This window comes from Apiospora marii, assembly GCF_038362585.1.
Source record: "Apiospora marii strain CBS 49790 chromosome Unknown utg000003l_segment0_segment0, whole genome shotgun sequence".
Classification (NCBI taxonomy): Eukaryota; Fungi; Ascomycota; class Sordariomycetes; order Amphisphaeriales; family Apiosporaceae; genus Apiospora; species Apiospora marii.
The window spans coordinates 4,046,277-4,070,452 of NW_027117374.1; the positions used below are offsets into that span (position 1 = coordinate 4,046,277).

Here is a 24,176-nt window from a genome sequence, read left to right on the forward strand (position 1 = left end):
ACGCCAGAAACATCCAACCTAATGCCAATATCCTTTCATTGTTATGCGTTACTCTGTTTGCAAACCATTACCCGAATTCTCCATTATTGCTGTATTACAAGCACTACCAATAGGTTTTCCATATTACATGGAGCTGGCCCTCTGCCTCTTTCGGGGAAACTCCGAGTCCGTAGGTGAAGTCGATGCCGAAGCGATACCCCCTGGTCTCCCTTGGGTTTTGGCGACGGTGTCCCGAACACTCAGGTTCATAAGGAGGAGCGCGGCCTTCTTTTCCGGGCCGAGGACCGCCCCCTCTACGGTAGTATATCTCTTCTCCTCTTTCATGGAAGGTGCAAAGGCGGCTGGCGGATATACGGAGGTCTCGTCTCGTCTCCCGCCGCTCTCGACTCGGACGGCCTCGCTATGGCCGTGCTCTAAGTGTTCTGCGGACCGTTTGCGTGGCGATTCTCGTTGCGGTGGATGTTGCCGTTTGGCGGAAGGCGCTGCGAATGTGGACATATGGGGCACATGGCTGTGATGGTGGTGGTGATGGTAGATAGCCGGGCTCGAGGCATGCATGGGAGGCGTTGTGTGGTGATATGGTTGCGGGCTGGCCAGTCTTGGTACTGCACTCAGCCAGTGACTGTGAGGAAGAGAAGGAGGTGGTGGTTGTGGTGGCGGTGGGACCGTGTCATAGTGGTGGTGTTGGTGCGGATGGGGATGAGGGTTGTTGACGGGCGTCCAGCTACTCGTAGGGGGTCGTAGCGGTGTAAGAGCTTGAGTTGGCGAATACAAGAAACGGTCATGAAGACCGCGGTCGGTCGCCGGTGAAACCTCGCCGTCTGTGTCGATGCCGTACGGGTTCTCGCTACTAATAAACGGTCTGCTCCGTACTCGCAGTCGTGGGTACTGTGGTCTGGCATCGTCGTAGCCATCGAGTCTGATCGGCCGGCGGTGGTCATGACTCGGGCTCACGCCGCGACAGCCTGCGGACGTCACCATGCTCGAATATAGTCTCCGGAAGCGATCTGCTTCGCGCGTTGAGTGGAGGATGATGGATGGGTCAATGATCATGCGACCGTGCTCTGGCGCGTCAGGCGGGATACAGATAGAAGGGAAATCCGGGCCGAAGATTGGAACCAAGGCTCCTGCGATGCGATAGCAAAACGTTGCACAGACGGCTTTGGCACAGCTGAAAGGCATCCAGTAGCCTTGAAAAGTTGGTGTTAGCTCTTCCTACGGCGCGGTCATGTATGAGTACCTATGGGTGCGAGTAGCCACATACCTTGGGCCATGATCGAGCCACCTGTGATACTGTGGGTGATTTCCTTGAGACCCGGGTTCATGTTCAACATCTTGGCGGGCGTTGTCTTGGCAAAATCAGAAACAGGTCCTCGACCAAATCCCATGGAGCGAATGACTTACCTTGGAATACTTGCAACACTTGAAGAAAGGAGTCATGCGGACCAGGCCAACATTGTAGTCCCACATCACCACATACTCGGTATCATCAGCGGGGAGCTTGAAAACGTACTGGAAAACTATCATCGTATGGTTAGGCCATGTCTTTCGTATAAGCATGCTCGTGAATACTTACCTTCAAAGCTCTCCCGGCCTGTTTTCTCGAAGAAGTCTTTTTTGCCACTGTTGTATGGGATGTGTCGGCAGTATTCCTGTATCTTCCCGAGGGGAAACACTTGGAACTTCCGGGCCTCGCGCAACGAGGGCTCGTCCAATCTCTCGTGCGGTTGGAAGTTGACAGTACCTTTGGGTTTTCCCTTCGTGAAAACGGCCGCGTCCTTGGCTACCTTTTGCTTGGGCATGATGGGCCGATCGAAGAATGCAGTTTCGTCAGCAAAGGAGTTCGTGGGCGACGATGCTGCCGGACTTGGAGGGAGCCGGTGCCTTGAGGGCCCCGACGGAGCAGGGTTAAGAAGAGATGCCACGGACAGCATGGCGGTGAATTGTGAGTGGGGTGATGTCTTGGAACTGAAGATGGCAATGCTGCAAGTCGAGGTTCCTGGCTGGGAGTGTACAGGAAGTCAGATGGAGGAATATGCCAGGGACTCAGACAGCGCTTGCAGGATATGCTTGGATGGGGATCAAGAAGGAAAACCACGACGTTATAAGCCAGGCAAACAGCTGGAGGGATAGCAGACACCAAATACTACTTCGTAAAGAAGACGAGCCCGCTTTGCCACAAGGGGCCGAGATTGCTTCTTTCTTGACTGTATCCAGTCATGCAGCTCTCTGGTGGGACACTTGGCGGTGACCGGCGCAGCCTTGTCGCTGAGAGTATTCGGTGCAGCTTTCTTTGTCGACTATGTCTTGGAATCGACCTGTGAGAGCAGAGATGCCCGTTTGTGTACGCCCACCGCTTTTTGGGGGAATATCGAGGCCAAAGCCACTGAGTAAGCAACGGTAGAGAAAGCGCGGGCGAGGGGGATGTTGACGAGGGGGAACGAGTACGAAAGTGTCCCTTGAGCCATCTATACTACGATCTAGAAGCCATGGGCGGTACATCCGGAACAGGTGGAAGGGAACTTGGAGCCCGGTCGGAGCAAGTGTGTGCTCGTCGCGGAGCGTGACGTCTTGTGGCCCTGATCTCTTTCTATCCTCAAGCCGTCCTAGCCATCAATAGACGGACTCAAAAGTATTAGGAACTGTAGATGTGGCTCCCCCAAGTCGCAGGAAGAAGCAAAATGGGTGGAAGTCGGATCAGCGGCGCCCAATACACAAAGTCGAGGTTAGGCAGGTTTCAGTATATTCCACCAGCCCAGGTGCTGGCCCGAAAGGGGTGATCACAGGCGACTGCATGACGCAGCGGATCTGTTGCCAGAGACAACAAATGAGTTTGACACAGCAAATACTGTAATGCCAAAAAAGCCCAAACAGGGATCCGGCTTGTATGAGTACGTGTATGGGGGGGCAGTCTTGACAGAAGCAGCCTGACGGATAGCTGCAGTTAGCGCCGGGGAGGTTACCAGGCTAGACGGGTTTCTGAAGAAAGCAGAACAAAGAAAATCCAGTGGTGAGCAGATGGGATCCCAGACAAAGATTGCTTGACTCGACATACGTGTATCTCATGGCCCCCAACCAAATAGACAGGGGGCCGGCCTCATGTCATTTTCCTAGCTGGTTGTGAAGAACTACTGCTGCTACTGGTCATATCTGAGAGCAGCGAAACGAAGTTGGAGAGAGAAAGGATATTTCTTGATGCTGACCGCCCCCGAGAGGCAACTGCTCTCAAGTGGGAACATTGGGAAGTGCTGTGCTTAACCGGTCAGCTCTTTCCTTGCCCAACTCGCTTGTGGGAAAGTTGCCCTCTGCGGCTCCTTCGAGATTGCCAAAGATTGCCACGGCCTCAAAAGGGCGGTCCAACAGTAAGTGGCTCTAGCTAATGCGGAGATTGCAGTAGTCACAACATAACCCATGTTTTCCCCACGAGCTGAGCACGTACAAGCATATTGAAATGATCCGAATTGGTCACAGAGAGCGGAAGCTTGTCCGTCCTTGAAGAGGCCGTGCTCAACCTTCGTGACAGGACCCGTCTAGTCAGCCGAAAGGAGGCTCTCCCCTCGGGCTAGAGATTGCGCAGATCTACTGACCTATTGCAAAGGAATAGGGAGGAAGATGGAAAGGTTAGGTGTACACTCTCCCGGGTTTTGGTCATGAAACAAAGCAATACCATTCGATAGTCTATCTCCTACGAACAATAGCTCAAAAATGGGGAGACTGTGACCTTCAGCCGTTTGACCTTGGAATTTCATCGGCATAACCCCTTCCTTGCATTGGTGTTTACCTGGCCATAGACAGGCCGCTGGAGAAATGAGGAGGGTGGCTTTGTTCAGAGGCATTCACCGGGTAGCCCTCCCCAAGGTACGCCGTGCCAAACGAGAACAGCAGAAAAGGGTAATCTCGAGTCACAGTCCTGATGTGGTTACCTGTCTTCAAGCAGGGTCCCAAGCGTACTGAGCATGCACCGTCCCGCGATAGGACAGGGCCTCTTAACGTTCCTGGCAAATCACGTCGTCGGCAGCTAATGCCTACAAACGGAAAGGGCAGGTGGGGAGAGCTCACAGTGGACAGACTGAAGCACAGACAAAAGAAGGCTAACGGGCCTCGTGAAAAGTAAAGCATACCTTCAAGCTTATTGTCCGTGTAATTGCTCGTACTATCTCTACTTTGGTAGGTGTAAGGATGGGTGTGTATACGTATATTGGATGCCACGATGATCGCTGCGCCGTGTGAGACCAAGGCCCCACCAGTTCGCATGGCTGAACCATCTTTGGAAATTCCGAGGTGAAGCAAGTTGGTGAGCGCCTGAATCATCCTATACTGGATGTGGGAAGAGGTGGCATCAATTAGACCCCCTGGGCCCGATAGTCGGGGGTAGGCAAATGAGAAAAGAACAAAACGAGAAAGGAAACGGAGACAGATGGCAGTTGATGAACAATCGATCGGCTTCTCCCCGCTGGCTCGCCTAGACAACTCCCTCCTGTCATCCTATGCCGTGTCACAGCGAGCGATTGTACAATCATCTGAAACTTTCCGCAGCCAGAAGCAGTCACGTAGAACTTCGATGCAGGCCTTGCCGGAGCCTGCCTGCCTGCCATAAGCTGTTCTGATGAAAGCCAGTGCGACGGTACGACAAGCGCGGTTGTGCTCAGTGACTTCGGGAAATTTCTTGCTCTTTTCATCTTCGGGAGCATGAGTGGCCGTGTAACAGGAGATGGGGGACGATAAACCGACACCAATCGTCTCCAGGAGCAACCCCAGCATGCCATGTGTTGTGGGCGGACAGGCAAGCATCAAGGTACATGCAAGTCGGTTGTGATATGTTGAGCGCATCGCAGGGAAGGCTTCACTAGTCGGGGACCCAGACGAGGTCGGAGATGCCCTCGATACTTGGAGTTGAGTGGTGTTTCGCTTGGTCTGGTTGGTTCAATGGTCAATCCCAGTACACAACGACGAGACAATCATTGATGCCAACTTGGGGACGCCGCCGGTCATGCCTGATTTTTGAGAAGCGATATACTCAGTTGCGAAGTATCGGGCCGGGAATACCAACGGATATGTCAAATTAGTCGGCCAGACCGAAGATCTTAGACCCTTGGACCCAAGCCAAACGGAAGATCAAGGCTGGCTCATGTGATATATCAAAGGTCTGCCATCACCCTTGAATTTGATATTAAATAGAAGAAGTGACAGAATGGTGTCGCTCAAGTCCGGCTATGCGCAAACCTACATAGTATCTATCTATATATATATATATATCCGTGCTAGTCCAAGATTAAAAACCAAGAAGGGGGAGCATACCCGGCTTGTAGGCGCTGCTCCAAGACACGGCCTGTCTTGCTACGTGATAGGTGGGAATCACGTCGGCAACTTGCTGCGATTCATCGACTACCTACATCACAGTGGAGATCACGTAACACCAAACAACTCGTGGCTGCAGTGGCTTGAGTAGATAGACTAGGTACCTACATAAGGGGAGAAGAGAGCAGCACCTCGTATTCCATACTGGAGGCCCTTTTCAACAGATAGATCAATTAAGACTGGATGAGAGAGGCGATGGCTACTTTCCTGGGTAAACAGGGTCTTACGAGACCTTAGTCAATCCATATGCCGGTAGGTACTTGGATTTACCCATCTTACATTTCGCTTCATCTTGTCTCAGATCTACCGAGCATGTGTGGTGACGGATTTCGAAAGGTGAAGCTGTGGTGTTTACGAGGTAAGCAAGCACATACAGATAAGCTTCGGATTGCGATCCATCTCCACCTCGAATTCCATACCCAAGCGGCCCGGTTTGGTTGTGTCTGCAAAAGCTGTGAGCAGGAGGCCGCTGCTGATGCTGTCGAACTGCAAGATCTATCGAATGATATTGTGTTACCAATTCCCAGACCTGAAGTGAAGAACATCAATTGCCAGCCTTGTAAGTGGGAGATATGCAGTGAAGTTATATCGACTGCATGCATCCCACTGATCTCGAGACGCACTAGTCCCAACGAAGCCTAGCCTACCTGTTGGTTATCGAGGTTGCAGCGTGGCTGCTGCTAGGATTGGCCTATCTCTCAACTTTTCTCCCCCAGTCCCCCTTCAGAACGCGCTTGTCCAGCGGCTGTCTGTCAGTTACGACGCGTTGACTCCACCGCCACTAGCTGTTTACCCGACCGCAATAGACCCTGGTCTATCAAAAACCAAATAAACAACAACCCACCATCACCAACACAGCCTTGGCTTGGTCTGATAGTATACCTGTCGACATCGTGACTGGCGCCGAACCAGCAGACGGCCACTTCTGCTCCGCTCTCTAACCTAACGCGCATTCGACACAATTGCATTTGTGCTCTTGATGAAGCACAACCACTCACTTCTACTCTAATTTCTCCCTTTGGCCATTAACCACCTGGCCTCGGGGTTTTTTTCCACCTCCGCGTTTTCGCACACCCACAAGCTCAAGCAGCATCGCGCTGCTATACAAAAACACCATGAGCGACTCCGATATCATGGACGATTCCGTCTTTGACGAGAACTCAGACGGATACTCGCCCGAGCCGGTATGTGTGCCAACCCCCAGGTCATTGCTAGCACCCAATCTTTCGCTGCCGCTTCCTTCTTCAACTGGAATCACCACACGCCCACTCCGCAATGTCCGTTGAGGAGCAGAACTGATTATTATGCTTCACAGAAACCTAAGCCCAAGGCCAAGCCCGCAGTGAAGAAGGCCCCAGCTAAACCCGCAGCCGCCAAGAAGATGGTTCAGACTACTTTGAAGACGGCGAAGGCTGCGCCCAAGAAGCGCGCAAAGCCCGCAAGTGACGACGAAGATGATGCGGGCGTCAATTCAGACTTTTCCAACACGCCACCCAATGCCAAGAAGCAGAAGAAGGCACCCGCAGCCAAGAAAGCCTCAAGCAAACCTCTCGAAGAGGTCGAGAACGACAGCATGATGCTCGACGGCTCGCCCGATGCGAAACCGACAAAGAAAAAGACGGCCACGGAAACTTATCAGAAGCTGACGCAACTTGAACACATCATCAAGCGACCCGATACATACATTGGTTCAGTCGAGCGTACTGAGCAGCACATGTGGGTTTTCGACAAGGAGACCAAGCAGATGAAGTGGGACAAGGTTGGCTTCGTTCCTGGTTTGTACAAGATCTTTGACGAGATTATTGTCAATGCTGCCGACAACAAGCAGCGTGACAGCAAAGGAATGACCTACCTGAAGGTTACCATCAACCGTGAAGAAGGCATCATAACTGTCGAGAACAACGGTAAAGGTATCCCGGTCGAGAAACACGAAAAGGAAAAGGTGTATATTCCTGAGCTGGTGTTTGGTCATCTTCTGGCTGGTTCCAACTTTGATGATGATGAGAAAAAGACGGTTGGTGGTCGCAACGGTTACGGTGCCAAGCTTTGTAACGTCTTCAGTACCGAGTTCACCCTGGAATGTCAGGACTCTAAGAACGCCAAACGATACAAGCAGACATGGCGCAACAACATGGGCAAGATGGATCCCGCCAAAATCACCAGCAACAAGTCCCAAGATTTCGTCCGAGTGACGTTCCATCCGGATTTTTCTCGGTTTGGCATGGAGAATGGTATCGATGAAGACCTCGAGGCTCTACTGTATCGCAGAGTTTACGACATGGCTGGCACCGTTACCGGTATCAAGGTCTATCTCAATGATGAACACCTGAAGCTGGACTTCAAGAAGTACTGCGCCATGTACGCGAAGTCGATTGCTAGGGAGAATGGCGAGGATGAAGGAACCGAGGCTGCTGCCACTGTCATTATGGAAGACTCCAAGGGCCACCCGAGATGGGAAGTCGCATTCGCTGTGTCAGATGGTTCATTCCAACAAGTTTCGTTCGTCAACTCCATTGCCACAACATCAGGTGGCACGCACGTCAACTATATTGCAGACAAGATCTGCGATTCTCTTCTCAAAAACCTCAACAAGAAGAAGAAGGGTCATGCTCTGAAGAGCAACCACATCAGGAATCACATCTTCGTCTTCGTGAACTGTCTCGTCACGAACCCGGCTTTCACATCGCAAACCAAAGAGCAGCTTACTACCAAGGCGAGCCAGTTTGGCAGCAAGTGCGAATTGACTGAGAAGTTTTTGAAGGCTGTGGGTAACACAGAAGCCATCAACAACATCCTTCATTTTGCCGAACAGAAGGCAGACAAGTTGCTTGCCAAGAGTGACGGCAACAAGCGCTCTCGAATCAGTAACGCCAAGCTGGTCGATGCTAACTTGGCTGGTACTAAACACGGTCATGAGTGCACGCTCATCTTGACAGAAGGTGACTCTGCCAAGAGTTTAGCTGTGGCTGGTCGTGCTATATTGGACCCTGACCGCATTGGAGTTTTCCCCCTCCGAGGAAAGATGTTGAACGTCCGGGATGCTTCAATCGACCAGATCACTAAGAACGCAGAGATCCAGAACATCAAACAATTTCTTGGACTGAAGCACAAGGCGACCTATACAGATACCAAAGGTCTTCGATATGGCCACCTCATGATCATGGCCGATCAGGATCATGATGGTAGTCATATCAAGGGTCTTCTCATCAACTTTCTGCAGGTTCAGTTCCCATCGCTTCTCCTGATACCGGATTTCTTCCAAGAGTTCATTACTCCCATTGTCAAGATTTGGCAAGGACCCAACCCCAAGAAGCCCCTGAAGCTACGCTCTTTCTTCACCCAGCCTCAGTATGAGGAGTGGAAGGCTTCTCACCAAGCCGAAGTCAAACGATGGCAGTACAAGTACTACAAGGGTTTGGGTACCAGTTCGAACGAGGATGCCCAGGTATATTTCACCAATCTGGACGACCATATGAAGGGCTTCGACATCATGAAGCCAACTGAGGCGCAACTCTTCGAGCTCGCCTTCTCCAAGAAGAAAGCCGATGCGCGAAAGGAATGGCTCGGGAACTTCGTGCCCGGAACATACCTGGATCACTCTACGAAATCTATCTCGTACGATGATTTCGTTAACCGAGAGCTGATTCTGTTCAGTATGGCCGATAACATGCGATCGATCCCATCAATGTTAGATGGCTTCAAGCCCGGTCAGCGAAAGGTCGTATACGCTTGCCTGAAACGTAATCTGGTCAAAGACAAGAAGGTCATTGAATTGGCTGGTTATGTGTCAGAACAGACGGCTTACCACCACGGTGAAATGTCACTGCAACAGACCATTATCGGCCTGGCCCAGAATTTTGTCGGTTCCAACAACGTCAACGTATTGGAACCCAGTGGTAACTTCGGTTCTCGATTAGCAGGTGGATCAGATGCTGCCAGCGCTCGTTACATTCATACTCGTTTGTCTCCCTTCGCCCGCAAGATCTTTTCTCCATTGGACGAGCCCAACCTAGAACAATGGGTGGAAGATGGCAAGAAGATCGAGCCCAAGGTGTATGCACCCATCATTCCCATGGTGCTTGTCAACGGTGCCGATGGTATCGGAACCGGTTGGAGTACGTCTATTCCCAACTACAACCCTGAGGATATCATCAGAAACCTTAGACGGCGCATGGGCCGCCTGGATGGCCCCGAAGAAAAGCCGTTCGAGCATATGAGACCTTGGTTCCGTGGCTGGAAGGGTGTCGTGGGTGAATCTCAGGACGCGAACAGATTTGTCTTCAATGGTCTGGCCGAGGGGAATGACCAGACCCGTGAAGTGACCATCAAGGAACTGCCTATCCGCATGTGGACAGATGATTTCAAGGCCAAGCTCGAGGAGGTGATCAAGGCCGAGAAGACCCCCTCATTCATCAAGGACTACAAGGAGTTCAACGACCACAACAATGTTCACTTCGAGATCCAGATGGATGAGAAACACTACGATGCAGCCGTTCGGGAAGGCCTCCTCGAGAAGTTTAAGTTGACGAAGCAAGTTGCTACCTCGAACTTGGTGGCTTTCGATTCTCGCGGCATGATTCGCAAGTATGAGAAGGTGGAAGAAATCCTCGAGGAGTTCTACGTGTTTCGACTTAAGATGTACAAGGAACGCAAGGTATGCTCCCTGATATGCAAGTTGTCATCAAAAATAGTACTAATAGGCCACAGGCTCACTGGCTCGGGGTTTACCATGCCGACTACCGTAAGCTCAAGAACCAGGCTAGGTTCATCAAGGAGATTATGGACAACGACCTCGTGGTCAGCCGCAAGAAGAAGCAGATTGTGGTCGAAGAGCTTCGTGAACGAAAATACGAGCCATTCCCCAAGACGAACGCCAACAAGAAGACCAAGGCAGACGAAGACGAGGCTGATGAAGGCGAGGGCGAGGATGAAGGCGAGGCAGGTTCCGACGATGACGCCCGCGACTTCGACTACCTTCTTTCGGTATGAATCTCATAATACTTTTTGTATGCAACCATGACTAACGTTGAACTCATAGATGCCTATTTGGTCGTTCACCCAAGAACGCCTTGACCGGCTCAAGGAGCAGATCGCCAAGAAGAAGGCCGAGCATGACGATCTCGAAGCTCTTAGCGAGAGGGATCTGTGGTGCAGAGATCTTGACGAGTTCGAGGTTGAATGGAACGCTCAACTGGCTCTCGATGCCGAGATCAAGACAAATATCCGCAGAATGGGTCGCCGTGTCTCCAAAAAGATTGGTGCAGGTCGCGGCCGAAAGCCCAAAGCAACTGATGATGATGATTTTGCTCCGGTTAAATCCAAGGCTGCTGCCAAACCGAAAAAGGAGCCTGTCACCAAGACAAAGACAATCCCTCAAGCATCATCACAACGATTTGCGGAGAAGTTTGCACCCGCCAAGAAGACAACCGATGGGACAGCTGACGAGTCGGACGCCTTCTCTGACGATGATTTCGCAGTTCTCAAGAACAACCCTGCCAAGAAGGCTCCGGCCCCTGCTTCCAAATCGGCTCCTGCTCCCAAAGAGGAGGAAGAAGAGGAGATTGAAGAGGTCCCGGTTGCAATTCCCAGTCGCAGCAAACGGGCTGCAGCAGCCAAGGCAAAGTCTTGGGTCATCGATGACGACGAATCGGAAAGTGAAGACGACGACAACATGCTTGGCGATGTCGGTGCACTCGTTAAGGGCATTCCCGGGGCCAGTGGCGAGCCCTCTGGAGAGAAGAAGCCTGGTAGACTTAGTCTGTTTGCCATGTCGCGTCCAGAGAGTAGCCATGATAAATCCGGCGCTTCAAAGTCCAAGGCGAAGTCGAACAGAACGTTCGACTTTGACTCCAATGACGACACCAACTACGAGATGTTGGCCAAGTCGAGTCCTCATAAGACAGCACGGAACGAGGTCGACGATTTCTTAAGCGATGAGGATGATTTACCTGTCGCGAAGCCCGCCTCCAAGCTGAAATCTTCCACGTCTTCGGTGGAGGATAGCAAGTCCAAAGCCCCGGCTCCCGCAGTCAAGAAGACAGCTCGTGGCCGCCCCGCCGGTACCGCCAAGGGCAAGGCTAAGGAGGACGCCCCCACCACTGCCGCAGCAAAGAAGAAGGCTGCAGCTGCATCCAAACCCGTCGAGCTGTCCCCTGCCGCCAAACTCTACGCCAAGAAGAAGGGCGCGGAGAAGGCAAAGCCAAAGAAGGGTGCTTACGACTTGGATGACGACGACGATGAGGAAGACGACATTGCTATGGCGGATCCTGATTCACCCCCGCCTCGCCCCGCCGCTCGTGGTCGACCAGGTCGTGCGGCTGCTGTCAAGAAGAAGCCCGTCTACGTCGTCGAAGATGATGACGAGGACGAGGAGGACGACGTCATGCAGCTCGATGATGATGATGACGATGCTGGCGCGAACGACGACGATAGTGATGACTTTGGCATGGATGACTCCGAATAGGGGGAGTTTGTTCCTTTGCTTTGTTGCACCTTGGAAAAGGAGAGAAGGGAAAAAATATATCCGGGTCCAGTACGACTGCTCACTTACTTACCCAAGGAGAGGGCGGCAATTGTACATTTTCCTTTGCTATTTCCTATTCGTTAGGCCTAAGTCAATCACGAGTATCACGAGCGTATCGATTCAGTTTTAGTTCTAGTTTTGAGTTTGCGTTTCTACTCTTATTTTACGGTCCCTCCCACTAGGGTTGGAGAGAGAGATATACCAGAAAGCTCTCTTCTTTTTTGTATTTCTAGTGGACTATCCAGAACATTCAAGCAATCAAGATGCCATGTTTTTTTCCCTCTTTCCCCAACAACATCATAGGCCGAAGTCTCTTTCTACCAGAGAAATCGTCTCATTCGGTAAGTAGGCAACATATCGATGAGCTGGTATGTGTTAATAGAAATGTGTGGGCGTATACAATCGTACTTTTGTGGCTGGCTGAGGTGTGGGTTTTACCTAAAGATTTGCAGCATATATAAATACGACTACGAAGGCCTAAGTCTCCCAACAGTTGGTGCAATGTTAATAAGCAATGTAGAGTCGGGAAAAGGGTCTGAATGAGGCGCTAGATACAAGCTCATACATAGCTAGCACTAGTGGTGGGATGGCCCATTACATTCCAAGGCGATTGTGTATCTACAGTCATGAAGTATATCATCGAGGCGAGTTGCAGTGGTAAGAATAACAGGAATAGTCGATTATCACGCCTAGTCACCTATCTCACAAACACCGCATACCAAATATAGCAAGTACCAATCTTATTCCTCGCTCGACGGATCGCCTCAGCTTGCAGTCCTTCTCCCCTAAAATCAGAAACAACCCAATTGTGTCGTCATCACGAGTCATATTGCTTTGTTAATGCCCCTCACGTCCTGTAAACCATCCGGCCATTCCATCATGGCCAATGACGAGCCAAGGAGAGTCGTCCGCCCGCCTCATCAGAGCCTCCATCAAGGGGTCGTAAAACGGGCAGTATCTTCATAGAATCTATGCCGTGACGTCGTGTCGAATAAGTCGTGCGCCAGCCTTACGCCAAAAGTTCTGGCGTGGTCGCACCGTCACTTTATTTGTGAACAAAAGGAAACGCCCTTGGGGAAAGTAGAGTTGCCAGGCGTTTAGGACAGAAGAGGCTCTTCCTCAGCCTTAATATCAGCAAAGTCCGACTTGGGAACCGCGGGGAACTCGGGCTCAGCCTTGGGAGCCTTGGGGAAATCGGATTCGGCGGGAGCAGGCTTCTTGGTGGCAGCGGGAGAAGTAGATCGGCCACGGATCATCTCTTGGGCCTTGGCAGTGTAGTCGCCCATGTACTGCTTGGTCATCTCAGCGGCCTGAGCAGTCTGCTTGCTGGCAACCTGGCGAATCTGTTCCGTCTGGGAGTTAACGACCTCGGAGGCCTGCTTAAGGTAGTGGTCGATCAGCTCCTGGTTGGTGGTGTAGACCAAGGGCACGAAGAAGAGCAGCGTGGTGGCAATCAGGGCAAGTCCCCAATAGGGAACGATCTTGACAAGGTAGTAGGAGATGAAAGCGCCAATAGCGGCCTGTTGTGGGCTTGGGTTAGCACGATGAAGACAACACCGCCTCGAGTAGATCGGCAAGTACTTACGGCACTGGAGGCAAAGACATTCTCGGCGAAGAAGACGCGCTGGGCCTCAATGACAAAGAAGTTGATGAGCTCGTGAACGTCTCCGATCATAGAGTCGAGCGTTTCACGGGGAATGGTGTAGTATTTGCGGGGTCGCAGTTGGGTAGCCAGACCCTGGTGCAGAATGGCCTTTCCGGCAACCTCGGCCAGGACGGTGACGCCCAGAGCCATCCATGTCAGCTTGAAGCTGTATCGCAGGAGATCGAGGTATCTAGCCACGAAGATGACAGTAACGACACTGGCGTAGGCGATAGCAGAGGCGCCTATCAACAAAAAAAGAGCATATTAGTAACAAGCACCGACACAACTATCATTGCAAATGCGGGCGTGGTGATGACGTACGAGGGTTGTTCCACGACAACAGCTCGGAGAAGAAGGAGTGGTAGTGCGTCAAGGGCTGGCCGGTAGCAGCGGGCGCCGAGGGCGTCTGACGGGCGGCAGCGAGGTTGGAGAGCTCGGAAGTGGTCTTTGCATGCTGGTTCTTGACGTTTTGGGCAACGGGGCCATTTGAAAGCTGATCATAGGCGGCTTGGGCATCTGTGGTGAGGGAAAACCTTGGTCAGCCATCTTACGGTACTCGTTATCATGACACTGCGGCGGGCTCCAGGAGAGCTCTGAGCTTCTTGTGTCTGAGGTGGTGGCACTAGTTTTGAAACACTGAATGAGGAGGTTAGCCGACCTGTCTGGATCGCAGCCGCTGCAGAATTGGCTGAAGAAGAAAGGAAGCCCGCAGAGAGGATTCTTGCGCGCAGGAGGAAACGACTTACCTTACTACCCTTGATGTTGTCCATGGTGTTGCCACCGTTGGTGGTCGCAGTATCGGCCATTGCGATGATTGCGAGCCTGGTCTGAATCTGGAGTGGGTGGTGCGTGCTGCTGTTCTGACGTGAGTGAAGCTGGGGACTGTCCGAGTCTCTCTGTGGATGAGCAAAACAGGGTCAAGTTAAGTTATCAGAGTAACGTGTTGCTTGGTTGTGGTGTTCTTTCTTCTTCTTTCAGAGTCTGAGTAGAAGTAGCGGCAGAAGGGAAGTAAGGAGTTACAGCTGGGGAAGAAAGGTAGGTGATGATTGGGAGAGGGAGGGAGGATTGATTGTGGAAGAGTCAGTCTGTCCGTCAGTCTGTGTGTTCGCAAAAGATCTAAGATGCAATTTTAGCGTGATTCAAAACCCAGGCAGGGGATGACCTCACGTTTTCGATGTCTTTTTTTATTTTCTAATTTTTTCCCTCTAATATTGCTTTTCCCACCCCGTTGCTGTCTGTCCACTTCCTTGACTCCCCGGCAATCTCTAGCTACCTAAGCTACCTCCTGCTACTGTACTTCCCGTAGGTAGGTAGTACGGGCTTACGGGCTTTTACCGATGTACAGATGTAGGTACCTGCCTTGCTGCTGCTTACATAGGTACTGAGGTCGGGTGTTGCCTACTCCGTACTGCCCCCCATCCAGGTCCTTTCTTATCAATTGCTTCCGTCAAAGCTCCCTCCAGCTGCTATCAATTTGATTTGTCTTTGCCCGCACCAACTTCTACAGGACACCACGCACGCACACACACGCCTGGCATGGCACAAACATAAGACCGAACCCAGAAGCAAGACAATGGAAGAGAGAGAAGAAAAAAAGAGAGAGTGCAGAGCCCACTGCTGTAACAGACTGCCGGACAACTCTGCAGCTTTTGGTCCAGCCCCCCGAAAAGTGCAGTGATTGGGTTTCGACTGCTGCTGCTTCAGGCCGGATTGCGTCAATGGGCCCCGCTCCTAGTTAGCTCTTGCGTGTGACGACATGACCAACCCGTCGACGGCCAAAGTCATCATCCAAGACATAGCCATATGCTCATTCCCAGCTTTCGGAGCGCCTGCCCGCCCGCATGCCTTACATCTTTGCGACGTAGTGCACGCGACTAGCTGCCCGGTTGAGACCGTCAACGAGGTACTAGGTGGCCCAGAAGAATCTCTGTAACCGCCCATGATGCAACAACCTAGGTAGTAACTACGTGACCGAGCCCTTAAGAACACGTTGCGTAGACTGGTGCGTGCAGCTACCTACAGCGCCTACCTATCCAGCTAATTGAACGACGTGCGGGCGCAAACTCGTGGCCAGATACGTGCATGCATACCTCCTGCCGATAGACCAGACAGCCACGTAGCCAATTCAGACCATCACATCCAGGGGGACGCGAGGCAACTAATACCAAAGTCCCCCATCGCACGACTTTTACAGAATAATCGCATGAACTCTACCCCATCTCACACGCAGCTGCCAAACCACAATGAGCATGGGCTGCTGTTTCTTCAGAGAGTAAAACCCTCTTTGTAATAATAAAACCCATGCAGACTGGTAGACTGGATGGAGTGAAAGCCCCTGGCACCCTGGGGCAAATGATTAGCTCATCTGATCCACCCACAATTTTCACATGTGATACAACCTAACCTATCATCCTACCTGTCAATTGAGCCTTCTTTCTGCAAAGGGCACACGACACAGGCTTGCCCCCCAGTTTTAGCTACTTGTATTATTCTGTAGAAGTAGTGACATTCTGGATATAAATTTAACTATTCTATTTAAAAAAGGGAAGGGTTAATATAATTTTATTTAAATAAAAATAATATATTATTATTTATTAATATTTATTAATTTATATTTAAAGTTTTAAATATATAAAGAAATAATATCTTTTAATTTTATTAATATTCCTTTTATTAATAAATATAATCTTTAAATACTTTTTTAATATATTTATTTCTTTAATTATTTTAAAATTTCTTAATTTTAAAGTTTTTTTATTTTTAATTTCCTTTTATTTTTAATTATTTAATTCCCTCTATTTTTAATTATTATTTAATTCCCTTTATTTAAAATTATTATTTAATTCCCTTTACTTTAAATTATTATTATATTTTCTTTATTTCTTTAATTTTTTATAAAAATTAATTTTATTATTAATAATTTTAATAAATTTATTAAATAAAATAAAATTTAATCCTTTAATTAATATATTAATTATATTATTTTAACTTTTTATTTTTATAATATTAAGAATTCTATTTTTAATATAATTGTAAATAAAATAATATTTTATATTAATATATTTTATATTAAAATAAAAACTTAAATTTTAAATAAAACTTATAGTTATATTATTATTTATAAATAATAGGATTGTATTAATATAAATTTTTAAAATTATTAAATTATTTATAAAACCTTTAAATTAAATACCTTCTTTAATTATTTTAATAATAATTATATATTTAATATCTATTATTATATATAATATTATTTTCTATCTTTTAAATAATTATAATATTATTATTTTTAATAATATATATATTTAATTTATAATAAATTTTAATATATTTTAATATTTAATATAATTAATATTAATATATTCTTTTAAAATAAAAGGTATATTTTAATAAAAAGTAAGTCTTTTGTTAAGATATTTAATTAAATAAATATAAATATAATAAATTATATTTATATATATTTAATTAAAATTATTAAAAAATTTCGATATAACTTTTATATTTTAAATTATATTTAATCGATATATAATTAAAGGTTAATTAAATAATTTAACATTTAATTAATATTTAATCTTAAATTTCTCGTTTATTAAATTAAAAAGTTTTATTCTTTTTTATAAAATAATTTTAAAAATATATAAGGTTTTAATTAAAATAATATTTTATAATTTATATCTTTTTAAAATTTATAAAATATAAGATTTTTAATTTATCTTTATAATAATACTTTTTTAAATAATATTTATTTTTAAATATTAATAATAATTTCCTTTATTTTTTAAAGAAAATTTTATTTATAAATATTCTTTAAATTATTAAATATTTTCTTTATTAAGTTTTATAATTATAATATTATTAATTTATAATATAAAATAAATATATATAATATTATATATAAATATATTAAAGTTATATAATAATATTTAGAAACTTTATTTTAAAAATATTATTATAAATAATTTATATTAATTATAAACGGTTTATTTTAATTTATAAAATATTTTAAAAAATATAAATATATATCTTTTCTTTATTCTTATATTTAAAAGGGTTTTTATATAAATTAATTTATTTATAAATAAATATAAAAAGGCCGTAATTATATTTTATTATTTTTAAAATTATTTTATTAATATTAATATAATAAAGAATATATAATAAGAAAATAATTTAACGATTATAATATAATAATAAAGTAATTTTTTAAAGTAGGAATTATAATATAAATACTTTTATTTATTATATTATTATATTCTTCTTTTATATTTATTAATTATTTAAATTAATATTAAAAGCATATTATTTTAATATAATTTTAAAGATTTAATTTAATTATATCTTAATTAATTATAAAGATTATATTATATATATTATTTAAATAAATTAAGATATTATTATCGATTTTTATAAATATATTTTATTTAATATTAAATATTATTAAAATTATATAATTTAATTTATTAAAAAATATTTAAATATTATTATTAATATCTTTTATTTTAATTTTATCGTTATTATAAATTATATTATTATTTATTAAATTAATAATTATATATTTATTTTAATATTATAAGCTTTTATAATAATTATAATCATTATATATAATTTATATAATTATAATATTATTAATTATATAATTATTCTATTTTATTAAAGACGTTAATTTATTATTTATATTAAAAAAAAATTATATAAAACTTATTACTTTTTATATAATAAATTAAATTAAATAAATATATAAATTAATTAATTATATAATAATTAATTAATAATAAATCGATAATAATATATTTATTAAATAACTATTTATTAATTTTAATTTTTTTATTTTTTATTTATTAATATTTCGATATTATTTATTTCGTTATTTTATTATAGCGAGTTTTTAAATAATAATTAAAAATTAATATAAATTTTTCCTTTATATTTATATAACCTTTTTTTAATCTTATAAAGATATAATATTTATTATTAAAATTATAAAAAAATCGATCGTTATCTTTTTTAATTTCTTTTTTTATTTTTATTTTTTATTAAATAATAAAGAAAGAATATAAATATAAAGTTATTTTTTATTTCGGTTTTTAAAATATAATATTATTAATAATTTTAATAATATTAAAGTACTTTAATTTTAATAAATTAATAAATTTAATAAAATATTTTAATTTTAAAATATTATAATATATAATTAATAAAATAACTTTTTTAAAATTATTAAAAATACCTTTTATAAATATATATAATATAATATCGTTATTAATATTAATATTTATTATAATATATATAAATAAATATTACAATTTAATAATTATATATATATTTAATAATATATAAAGGATTAAAAATAATAATAAATATATATATATATATATAATAATAAAAAAAAAATTATAAATTTTAAAAAATATTTATTATAAGAATTTATATTTATTTTTAAAAACTTTTTTTAAAAGTTTATATAAAATCGATATTTATATACGTTAATTTTAAAAATTTTATTATTTAATATAAATAATTTTTAATAGATTTTAAATTTATATAATATAAATAAATAATTCCTTTTTTAATAATTAAATATAATATTATTATAAATCTCGAATTTATTTTAAATTTTATATTATAAAGAATAATAAATAATTATAATTAAAAGTTATAATAAAAAAAGAATTTAATATTTATTATTTATTATTATTAAAGGTTTAATTTTTTTAATTTTATTATTTAAAATATTTATTTATTTTAATATAAAGTTATTATTAATTTATATTATTATTTATTTATTTTATATTATTTATATTAATTATATATAATATATATTAAAAAAATTTTTTAAATAAATTATATAATTATCGTTATATTTTTATTATTTTTTTATATTTATATTTTAAATATTAAGAATAAAATTAATATAAAATTATTTATTTTATATAATAAAAATTACCTTTAAATAATTATATAGAAATTAATTTTTATTATTTTTTAAAAGGTTAATTATTAATAATATAATTCAGATTTAATTAATTTCTATTAAATTAAATTATAATTTTTATTATAATTTTTTTAATATTAAAGTTTTTATTTATAAAAATTATATTTATATATTTTTTATAATAATATAAAGATTATAAAAGTTATTTCTTTTAATAATAATTTTAATATTAAAAATTATAAAAGTAAAATATTAATTATATTTTTTAATTAAAAAATTTAATAAAATATTTATTTTATTAAATTTATATTATTAAATAATATTTTATTAATTTTCTTTTAAATATATTATATTATCTTTTTTAATTATATTTTTAAATTTATATATATTAATTTTATATTATTTAATAATATTATACTTAATAATTTATTAATATATAAATTTATATTTTTTAATATAATTATAATATAATTTTAAATTATTATAATTAATTTTTTTATAATAATAATAATTATATTTATTAATATTTTAATTAAATTTTTTAATAAAATAAATTCTTTTAAAAAATCTTTTTTAATTTTTATAAAAATAATTTTCTTTTTATTTAATATATTATTAATATAATTTATATTTATTATATCGTTTAACTTTTTTATAATAAATATATATTAAAGAAATTAAATTTAAAAAATAATAAATTAAATTATATTTTTAATAAAAAATATAAAAAACCCTGTCTTTATAAATTTAACGTTTATTAATATATTATTTATATTATTTAAAATTTATATTTTTTATAAAATCCTTTTTTATTATTTTTTTTATTAATATTATTAAAATTTAATTATATTTAATTAATATTATATTCCTTTTTTAATATAATTTTAATATTATAAATTAAATAAAGGGTAGTAAATTCTTTTATTTTATATATATTCTTTATATTTTAATTTATTCCTTAAATTAAAAAAATAAAATTTATTTCTTTTATAAATTTTATATTAAAGTTTTTTATTAAAAGAAATATAAAATTTTTAAATAAAAATATATAATTTATAAAATGTATCTTTTTTTAATATATTTAATATTATTAATTAAATATTATTTATATTTTTTATTTTTTAAATATTTTTTTTTATTTAAATTAAAAAATATATAATTATTAATATTTAATAATAATTTATTAATAATAAAAAAAGCGAAAAAATATAATTTTATTATTTATTTAAAAATAAAAAATTTAAAATTTTAATTATTATAAAAAGGTATTTCGATATTTTAATTATTTAAATTATTATTATAATCTTTAAATAAAATAATTAAAAGATTTAATATTTTAAAATTAATTTCTTAATTTAAAAAATTATTTTTAAATAAAATAATTAAAGGATATAATTTTTTAAAATTAATTTCTTAATTTAAATAATTATTATTATAACCTTTAAATAAAATAATTAAAATATTTAATATTTTAAAATTAATTTTTTAATTTAAATTATTATTATAAAATAATATTTATTTTTATTTTAAATTTAATAATAAATAAAGATTTCGTTAATTTAATATTATATTATTATAAAAGTTATTAATATCGATATTATAATTTATTTAAATAACGTTAATATAAAAAATTTATTATTTTTTATTAAATTAAATTTTTTTAATTAATTCTATTTTATTTAATATAAAATAATTAATTTATTTTTTTAAAATATAAAATTTTAATTTTCTTTATTTATATATTTTAAAAGGAAATATAATATAAATTTAATTTATTTAAATTAATTTTTAAAATAAATATAATTTTATATTTTAAATTTTAAATTATAATATAAATTTATTCTTTAATACTTTAATTAATAATCGATTTTTTAATTAAATAGTATATTATATTATTTTTAATTAAAAGAATTTTAATATATTTATATTATATATTAAATTTTATTTATTTTATTATATAATTTTAATTATTTATAAATTTAAATTTATATTTATAATTATTATATTTTTTTTTTTAAATAATTCTTTATAATTATTTAATAAATTTTATTATATAATAAATATAAAAAAGGATTAATTTTATATAAATATTTTAATTAATATAAAAATTAATAAAATATTTTTTTAAAATTTATCGTTAATTTAATAATATTATATAATAATATTAAATTATTTCTTTAATTTTTTATAAACATTAATTAATAATAAAAATATTATATTTAAAAAAAAAATTTAAAAAAATTTAAAAAAATTAAATAATATTATTTATTATTTATTTAATTTTTTTTAATATATATTATATATAATTAATATAAATAATATAAAATAAATAAATAATAATATAAATTAATAATAATTTTATATTAAAATAAATAAATATTTTAAATAATAAAATTAAAAAATTTAAATTTTTAATAATAATAAATAATAAATATTAAATATTTTATTTATTATAATTTTAATTATAATTATTTATTACTTTTTATAATATAAAATTTAAAATAAATTCGAAATTTATAATAATATTATATTTAATTATTAAAAAAAAATTATTTATATTAAATAATAAAATTTTTAAAATTAATATATATAAATATTAATTTTATATAAATTTTTAAAACAAACTTTTAAAAATAAATATAAATTTTTATAATATATATTTTTTAAAATTTATAATTTTTTTATTTTTTATTATATATATATATATATATATATTATTATTTTTTATTTTAATCTTTTTTATATTATTATATATTTATAATATTATTTATATTTTAATATTTATTTATATATATTATAATAATTATTAATAATAATAATAATATTATATTATATATATTTATAAAAAATATTTTTAATAATTTTAATAAAATTAATATTATTATATTAATAATTAAATTTTAATTTTTTAAAAAACTTTATTTTTATAATTAATATATCGTTTTTAATAAATTTAATTTTAAAATATTTAAAATTACGTTTAATAATATATTTTTTAATTTATTATAATATATAATTTTTTATATATATAATTTATATATTATATATAAAATATATAATAATAAAAATCGTTATTAAAATTATTAAATAATAAAAAATATATTTATATATATATAAAATAAAAATAAAATTTTAAAAATTATAAAATTTAATAAATTTAATAGAAATTAATATAATAAAATTATAAATTAATTTAATTAATTAAAAAAAAATTATTATTAATAAATAAAAAATAAATTAAAATTAATAAATAATCTTTTAATAATAAATATATTATTATTAATTTATTATTAATTAATTATTATATAATTAATTAATTTATATATTTATTTAATTTAATTTATTATATAAAAAATAATAAATTTTATATAATTTTTTTTTAATATAAATAATAAATTAATATCTTTTATAAAATAATATTATTTATTATTATAATAATATATTAAAAATTATTATACTTTTTAATAAAATAAAGTCTTTATAAATTAATATAATAAAACTTTTTAATTATTTAATATAATATTAAATTAAATCTTTAAATATTTATATTATTATTTAATTAATTATATATTAAAAATATTTTTTAAAAAATTTATTTTAAATTTATTTATTAATAATATTTATTTTATTATTAATTTTAAATAAATTATATATATTTTATTATTTTAAATAATTTAATTTTTAATATTATTATTAAATTTTATTATTATAATAAATTAAATTTATTATATTTAATCTTTTTTAAATTAAAATATAAAATATTATAATTTAAAAATAAAAAAGTTTATACTTAAAAAATATAATAATAATATTAATATATTTATAAAATAAAATAATATTATATTTATATTATAATTTTTTAAAACTTTTAATTATAATTAATTAAATAAAAAAAATAAAATTATAATATATTTTAAAAATATATATTATAATAGATTTTATTAAAGGGATTAATTAAAGGAAAGTTATTATTTTTATTTAAAAATAAACGGTATAAAAAAGTAATAATAATTAATTCCTTTATTAAAAGATTTAATAAACTTTAATAAATAAATCCCTTTTTTTTTTTTTTCTTTATTTTATTTTAATTTTATTATTAATATTATTTCTATTTAATTCCTTTAATTAATAATATTTCTTTAACTTTAATTAATTAAAAAATAAAATTATTTTAATTTAATAATTTTATTAAAAATTAATTAAAATTTATATATTTAATATAATTTTTAATATATTAAAATTTAATTTATATATTAAAATCATTATTAAATTAATAAAATTTATATATATAATATAATTTTATGAATTTTTTATTAAAAATAAATAATTAAAAATAGAAATTTATATATTAATATAACTTTTTATTTTAATTAAATATATCTTTAATTTTTAAATTATTAAATATATATATAATATAATTAATACTTAATTATTAAATATATATATCCTTTATTTAAAAAATATTTTAAAAATATAATATATTTAAATAAATAAAAATTCCTTTATAAATATAATTTAATAAATTATTTATTTATATTATTTAATTTTAAATAATATCTTTTAATATTATTATAAATATTATTTTATATAAAAATATAATTTAATTTTATATATTTTTAAAACTTTTTTATATTATATTTATAATTATTTTTTAATTAAATATTAATTATTTATATATAAATAAATTATTATTATAATTAAAAAATTAATAAATCTTT

At 35.8% G+C, this 24,176-nt stretch overlaps 3 protein-coding genes across 3 annotated transcripts; 1 reads left to right on the plus strand and 2 right to left on the minus strand.

Moving 5' to 3' along the window:
- Positions 1–123: 123 nt before the first annotated feature.
- PG985_004808 (Transcriptional repressor XBP1) lies at positions 124–1,934 on the minus strand (the record flags this gene model as incomplete). Its single annotated transcript, XM_066824577.1, has 4 exons — positions 124–1,190; positions 1,265–1,349; positions 1,405–1,520; positions 1,577–1,934. 4 exons carry the CDS (start codon positions 1,932–1,934, stop codon positions 124–126), a joined length of 1,626 nt encoding a protein of 541 aa, XP_066687737.1.
- A 4,539-nt stretch (positions 1,935–6,473) lies between these two features.
- Positions 6,474–11,821, plus strand: PG985_004809 (DNA topoisomerase II; the record flags this gene model as incomplete). Its single annotated transcript, XM_066824578.1, has 4 exons — positions 6,474–6,542; positions 6,674–10,012; positions 10,066–10,341; positions 10,397–11,821. 4 exons carry the CDS (start codon positions 6,474–6,476, stop codon positions 11,819–11,821), a joined length of 5,109 nt encoding a protein of 1,702 aa, XP_066687738.1.
- A 1,157-nt stretch (positions 11,822–12,978) lies between these two features.
- PG985_004810 (uncharacterized protein) lies at positions 12,979–14,332 on the minus strand (the record flags this gene model as incomplete). The annotated part of the gene is made up of 4 exons (XM_066824579.1): positions 12,979–13,401; positions 13,467–13,768; positions 13,848–14,042; positions 14,278–14,332. The coding sequence occupies 4 exons, from the start codon at positions 14,330–14,332 to the stop codon at positions 12,979–12,981; spliced, it is 975 nt and encodes a 324-aa protein (XP_066687739.1).
- Between the last annotated feature and the right edge of the window lie 9,844 nt (positions 14,333–24,176).